This window comes from Saccostrea echinata, unplaced genomic scaffold, assembly GCF_033153115.1.
Source record: "Saccostrea echinata isolate AGI-Se365-2 ecotype Australia unplaced genomic scaffold, CSIRO_AGI_Sech_v1 ptg000030l, whole genome shotgun sequence".
Taxonomy (NCBI): Eukaryota; Metazoa; Mollusca; class Bivalvia; order Ostreida; family Ostreidae; genus Saccostrea; species Saccostrea echinata.
Window position 1 is genome coordinate 29059073 of NW_026889779.1, and position 7282 is coordinate 29066354.

Sequence of the window (7282 nt, forward strand, 5' to 3'; positions counted from 1 at the left end):
CATTTATTATCAGATATTTATTATTATGAACATGGCCGTAGGAACCGAGGGAGGGGGCACAATAAATTTGCCGATATAAAGATCACTATAAAACTTTTTTTTTTGCTTGCCAAGGATTTTATGGTAATTGATAGTGCCCCCCCCCCCCAAGCTGAAAATGCATGGCCGTCCCCCCAAACTGAAATTACTTCCTACGGACCTGACGAATAAATGACAATGAAGCTGATTTCTGATTTAACTTAACCTGGAGAGAAAAAATATTCAATTATATAATCCGTTTCAGTGATATGCCTATATTTTCACGTGTAATTTAGTAGCAAAAAGATCCTCTACGTATCTGATATTCTCTGTTTTCTTTCTTTCAGGTCATTGTATTGCACGTTGATCTGACTCTTTAGTAAACTCCTTACTTTACAGGTACCCCAAGAATACGTTACATTCCCCCTCCATTCACAAGTCAATCACCTGTATTTTCCCTCTCTGAAATAGGTTGTACCTGGTTTGAGCTCAATTACTATGAAACATCCTCTGTCTATCACCGAACTCACATATATTTGTTTTCCAAAAGGAATTTGATAATATGATATGAAGTATTCTACTGTCAATATCAAAGTACTCAGGAGTACAGAGAGCCGGGCTTATTTACAAAGCTGATTTTTTTCACATGAGCCATACCTGTACATTGTATTAACAGCTAAATAATGATCTCTGCAGACATTGGAAGGATATGTACAAACAATTATAATAATAATAATAATAATAATAAAAATAAGGGTTCAATGACATCTTATTTGAAAATAATTGTTAGAAATCTTATGAAAAATTTATTTTAAAATATCAAAATAAATGATAAACCAATTAGTTTTTGGGACCTAAAACCACAGTCCGAATTTATCAGGGTCAGAGTTAACTTGGCACCACCGAATGTATCTGGTTCCCTCTCCTGCTTTTCTCCGTCTTTGTAGAGAACTAGGCTACGACAACATTAACTATTAAAAAAAATTACGCAGATGAACTATAGTGTTTGACTTTGGACTGAAGTTTTCAAAGTCATTACTACTGATGTTTATTTGTATAGATAAAACTTCGTTTCATTTTTGTTGCTTTATTTAGCATTTGTATTATCTCAAAAGTGGTTGAGAGTAAGTACTATATTTTTACACGTAACTTTAATTTGGCGACTATGGGGTCAACACTTCCTGCATTGAACAGGCTGACAATAGCCGGCAATTGCTCTTTGAGCAATAAGCCCGGCTAAAAATTATCTCTCAATTTTTCATGGTGTAAACCAGTGAAACTAGTAATTTAATTTCCAAACTAACTTTGTGTCATGGTGCGGTACTTTTTCCTTTGATGTTAGCCATACTTTAAATGAGATAGAAAACCTTTGGCTGAATTCCAGCATACCATAACTTCTAGGAGGCGGAGCTTAGCTGTTCAATAACTTCCACTGTACTGTACTATAACTTCCCAATTATGAAATTTCAAAACACCCTTTCTTGGTTGAATTAATTTTATTTTGTAAACACACAAAATTTAATCAAAGATTAGAATGACAAAATCATACCATATATTCAAAACCCATCAACTAAAACCTAACAGCGCTGTACTTGCATGCATGTAAAATGTTAATTAATTAAGAACATTGCATAAAGCAAACTTAAGAAATATAGGAATTATTCCAATTCAATTGAAATTGAAAGAAAATTGACAATTTTGAAACAGAGCCTTTTCAGTAATTTCCGAGAGAACACTCCTGTTTCCTGGGCTTCTTGTGCTACGAGAAGTAGAATTATTAGAACATTTCGCATCAAATTCCATGGGTTCGTCTTCAGCGGCTGTAGCGAGATTTAAAGAACAAGTCGGTGGTTCAACTTTGATCTTCTTTGGTGCAGGCGGATCCAATACGGAACTAACTGTTTCAAGTATTTTATCAGACGATCTCTTGTACTTTCGGACAGCTTTCTCCGAGCGATGACCTGTACGAGCCATTATCTCTTGCTCATCAATTCCGGACAAGTACATCTGAGTTGCGCAGGTTCTCTTACCAGAGTGGTTTGTAAAGTTGCCTGTTAAACCACCAGCCGCGCACATTTCCTTCATCATCGACTTGAGCTTGTTAATTCCAAGTGCTTGAGTACCATATCGGATCTCGGGACCAGGTAAAGGCTTTCGGTAAAAGAATCCATTGTTGCCCAATGTTGTCAGATACAAATCGAAAATTCCATAAAGACTTCGATCCCCTGTAAAAGAGTAACAGTAATGTAATAACGGAAAACCACGTTTGACTCATTGGCGTCAGAAACAAATTGAAAAGGGGGGGGGGGTAATTTAAATTGTCCAAACCCGAAAATCCTATTTCGTGGGGGGGGGGGGGGGGGTTAAGATCGAAGTTCTTTCAAAACCATTATTTTTTTCCATATGTTACCACTTACCCTTCTTTGACTATACTGGGGGGGGGGGGGGAGCGACCGGCTTTTCAATGAACATTTTGTTGCTACGTGCCTGTTGAAGGGGGGGGGGGGCTCAACCAACAAAAAAAAAGTTTGGAGACTACACCCCAATGTTCAATGCCTATATTATGTCTATCTTTGTAAACAAAAAGCCGTGGGGGTGGGGGGTGGGGCTGCTAAGTCCCCCCCCCCGGTTTGGACGCCTATGTGACTTTGACCCTAAACCTATGATTTATAGATCTATGGACATGATTATTTAAAAAAAACATAAAAAAATATACATATTCTTGTACAGTAAATACAAAATTAATGTAGAAGTTATTTGATCAGATGACTTACCTGGCTGACAGTAATGCTTTATGTTTTTGTTGCTCAGTTGCATTTGACGTAGTCCTCCCTGGTACGTCTTGTTCTGTCTGCCCACAAACTGAATGAATTTCCCCTGTGCGTCAGACCCAAGTTTGAACTGTTCGCACATGAGCTGACGATGTTCATCACATCCACGAAGCCCAAACACTCTACAGGCATAGAAGAAAACTGTGTTTTGTAAGGAAATGGCAGAATTTTGCCCCAGCACACCTTTTTCCCATAGAATATCTTCTTGTTCTGGCAGTATTGGGTCGGCCTGTCGCACAGTCGTTCCTATCCCCTGGGCTACGAGGCTTTTCATTCGGGCGTCGAGTACTTTACGTGTCCGTGCAAATCTATTGTCATTATGGTCAAGAAAGTTCATTCCAAATATTTCAATATCACGCAAATGTCGCAGCAAACCACACATAAGATAATATAACGATTTGGGCGTGTATTCATTCCCCTTTTGATTGCGAACCTCAACGACAAATCTTTGCAACCAATAGTCCATACAAGTAGCGTCCATTGCAGAAAATTCTGGAATAAACTCACCGGTATTCGACGAAAGTTTATTTCTCTCCTCCCGCCACTTTCTCCAAACGCCTACTGCCCACCTCGTGTTTGATTTGGTATTCTTACACTCCTGATCCTCCGTGAGAAGCTTTATTTCCTTATCGGTTATAGGTCTTGCAAACCTCCCCTGTGGTTCGGGGGTTTCTGGGGGTGGCTCAGTTTTAAGAACTTCTTCTTGTTCTCCGAAAAGAAATCCGAAATCAAAATCTCCGATACACATGTCGTTTATTCCTTCCAATGCGCACTCCTCATTTTCAATAACTTCACATATTTGTGATAGAGTTATATCGTCTAAATCACTTTGTAAAAAATCAATCTCATCTAGCTCCATCTTGGTCTAACTTTCGGCGCAGTTTGACATTGTGCATTTAGGATGGACTTATGACGTCATGTCGCGTGCAGTTTGGTGCTTCAAAGAACACATAGAAACACAAACTTTGCATATTTATAAATAGATTTTATATACAATTTACTTCAATATTTAATGAATATTCAAATGACCATGACACAAGTCATTTACAGATATTTTGTTTCGTTTGTAAGGAATTTATTATACAGAGAGGCGTGGCCGTCTCGTCGCTGCGCGACTCGACGGCCACGCCTCTCTGTACAATAAATCCCTTACAAACGAAACAAAATACTGTAAATATAACTTATAGTAATCTTGCAAGTCTGTTAATAAAATTTATCATGTCGCCGTTATGTTCTGGGATGAAATAAATTTCCAGTATTATATATCTGATTACATTAACAATAACCGTTTGTCTGTCATGGACACTACGGAAAATGTATCAGGACCTACTGGTTGTTAAACTATGCATGCCTCTATAATATTACCGATATTTCCGTGTTTGACTCTCTCAAAGCATGTAGAATTTGATATGGTATATGGATATCACTGGTATAGTACTATAGTAATCACACTTTCTCTCCGATTAAAAAGTGAACTTAAAGCCTTACTGTAACTCTGTAATCTTTTTCAACTCTCTCTCTCTCTTAGTTACAGAAAACGGTCGTTTCCATTTAGTTAGCAACTTTTTTGCTCGTTGCTAGAAAAATAAGTGCTAAGTGTTGCAATCTAAACCCATTCTGATCTTTGGTGACCACCTTATTTTATCAATTCATAACTAAGATCGACAATTTCGCGAGTGTTTCTTTGTTTAAATGATCTAGCTGAGTACTCATAGTTGCATTTGACGATTATTTATCAACACAATTCTTCAAATTTAGCGGATATTGATACTAGCAGTCCTGACTTTGTAGATATATCTCATGAATCAGATTGCGTATGCTTTAAATCTTTCCAAAAGTATATTGGTTTGGAAAAAATAATGGGTAGTACCGACTTCTCTGGTCCTATTAATGGTCCATCTATATCTACATATCACGAACCTATGACTATCTACTTCTCGACAAAATGGTAAAACAGTATGTAAAAGATTAATATTTATTGTTGTTAAAACTCATTTTTATCAAGTAATTTTCCCTTCGGAATGAAATCTGTACATACGATACGTCAGGCAAATTTTCTTGTGCAACATTCCAAGAATTCCTTCACTACCAGGGTTCCATGCGAAATTATTACAAAACATACAAAAGACCAAGGATAATTGTTCCTTACCAAGAGATACGTTTACTTTCATTTCTTTGCAGAGAGCTTGAAAGAAACAAAACTCAATTGCATCTACTCTACTACGTATTTCATTTAATTTTGCACAAGAAATGTAGTCTCGTTCAACCAGACGTTCGGCTATCTCCGTAAATTCCGACGTCATGTGACGTCACAGGCTAGACTGTGTCTCGTGCTGTTTGAAGCTTGAAGAGGCGGATCTACGTTACACTGTGTATATAGGTTTTTGATGGTAATACAACTGCGCTCGCCATAACGGTCACACCGTAAAACATATAATTCTAACTTCAATACTGTATTAGTCAAGTTTCTTCATTTTCAATAATCAAAAACATCCTTATAGTTCACATCCTTGTTACTTTAGTTTTCAACTAACTTGCAATCGATCGTCATAGACCTATATGTGACGTCATTCATTGACTGAATGAGTAGAAACTGCCGACTTTTTAATAACCTATAATGATTGATATTTTATATGCGTAGTCTCCTTTTAAAAACAAATTTATTTAACTTTTAATAAACCATGCTTTGTTTTAGAGAAATAAAAAAAACTTGGTTTCACGAATTCCAGTGACGTCACTGTCTAGATTGCGCACTATGCACTGAATGACGTCACATGGCGGGTCTATGATGATCGAGTTCAAGTTAGTTGAAAACGAAGGTAACAACTTGTTACAAGGGTATGTACTACACGGGTGTTTTTGATTGTTGGAAATGTCCTGTGAGAGGGCCCCGCCCTCTATAAATACAGCCTCTATTGAAGATCTTTTGAGGATAAATAATATAGGTAAATCAAGAGGACAGTCAATTGTAGATGCAAGATTAAATAAGGGAACCCTTACATTAAAAGACCTAAAGGTAATCCATAGTATCTGAAGTAGTATATGGGATCCTTTTTTCCATGAGGGTAAGATAATTGTCCCTTCAAGGTTAAGAAGTACTTTGTCCACACAGATCACTGGACAGTTAGAAAAATCACAAGACAGATCACAAGTTCAAACAGAATCAATATAACATGTGCAAACACTGCAAGACAGTCACAAGAAAGCTTATTTCAGCAAATAGAATTCTTACAAAGAGGGTTAGGAGAGAAAGAACATAAGATCAGAGATAGCTGAGGAAAATGTGATCATGGAGAGAAGAAGGAAAGAAGGGAAAAGAACAATTGTTACAAGAGAAAATTATCTGTCTTGAAAAGAGTGCATGAAGAAGATGTTTCAATGTTACAAAGAAGTTTGGTCGTGAATAGAGAGAAGTATGATAGTATGAAGATCTGCAAAAGAAAGTTAATTTGAGAGAACAAGAACTAAATGATCAGTATGAGAGATTTGATGAAAACAAACAAAAACTTCGAGCATTAGAAGAGCAAGAGCGTGCTGAAAGGGAAGAACATTTAAGATCAAAAATAAAAGAAATGGATGAAAGCGAGAGAGAAATTGTGGGGAAAGATTGATTGATTGTACGTTGTTTGAGAATTTTTCACTCATATAGAGACGTCATCATACACCGGTGAAGGACTTCAAATTTAGACCTTTACTCGGCACTCAGGGCCATTGAGCAGTGAGGGATCTTTTTCGTGCCAACGCCTACCGTGACACGGGGCCTCGGTTTTTAAGGTCTCATCCGAAGGACCCGCAACTTTCATTTCATAGTGCCGAGCACTTGGCGAAGGAACAGTTGCTACCTGTTTTTTGCTTCTTTTTTTTTAATCGACTTAGGTCAGTCGATAAAAATCACGGGTCACTCTGGATAAAGACCGCAAACTCTGGACCAGGCAATCAATTACATGAAGAGTTCTATCACTAATCAAAAATTAAAAATGGGCCCAAAGAAGGAGATCAAAAACATTACATTTGAGAATATAAGTTATATTTACAGTACTTTCTTTCGTTTGTAATGGATTTATTGTACAGAGAGGCGTGGCAGTCGAGTCGCGCAGCGACGAGACTGTCACGCCTCTCTGTACAATAAATTCCTTACAAACGAAAGTGTCTGTAAATGTCTTGTGTCATGGTCATTAGCATAGTCACTCCTTCAGCACCAAACTGCTCGCGACATTACGTCATAAGCCTAGGTCCATCGTAAGCACGTACACCGGGGTGTTCAAACAAAGCAGAAAGTACAAAAGAGATGGTTGCATTGAAAAATCAAGCAATGTTAAACGAGTGTGCAATTGTATTTGATGGGTTAATTTAAGCAGTATGAGTATTTCAAAAACCATAACAAATACAGGCACAATACTGGAAACCTGGATCCGCCTGCACTATGAGCCTCT

The 7282-nt window shown here is 37.5% G+C and overlaps 1 protein-coding gene across 1 annotated transcript; it reads right to left on the reverse strand.

Annotated features, from left to right (window-relative positions):
• Positions 1 to 1589: 1589 nt before the first annotated feature.
• On the reverse strand, positions 1590 to 3387 carry LOC133196673 (uncharacterized). Its single transcript, XM_061332532.1, has 2 exons — positions 2793 to 3387; positions 1590 to 2243 (listed from the first exon to the last, which is right to left on the reverse strand). The coding sequence occupies exons 1-2, from the start codon at positions 3328 to 3330 to the stop codon at positions 1687 to 1689; spliced, it is 1095 nt and encodes a 364-aa protein (XP_061188516.1). The 5' UTR covers positions 3331 to 3387; the 3' UTR covers positions 1590 to 1686.
• Between the last annotated feature and the right edge of the window lie 3895 nt (positions 3388 to 7282).

Bases quoted from the DNA above. Each gene is read 5' to 3' on its own strand.
- LOC133196673 (XM_061332532.1), bottom strand. From the start codon at position 3,330: ATGGACGCTACTTGTATGGACTATTGGTTGCAAAGATTTGTCGTTGAG. The intron at 2,244-2,792 runs GTAAGTCATCTG...ACTCTTTTACAG, and splicing joins AAAGCATTACTGTCAGCCAG to GGGATCGAAGTCTTTATGGA.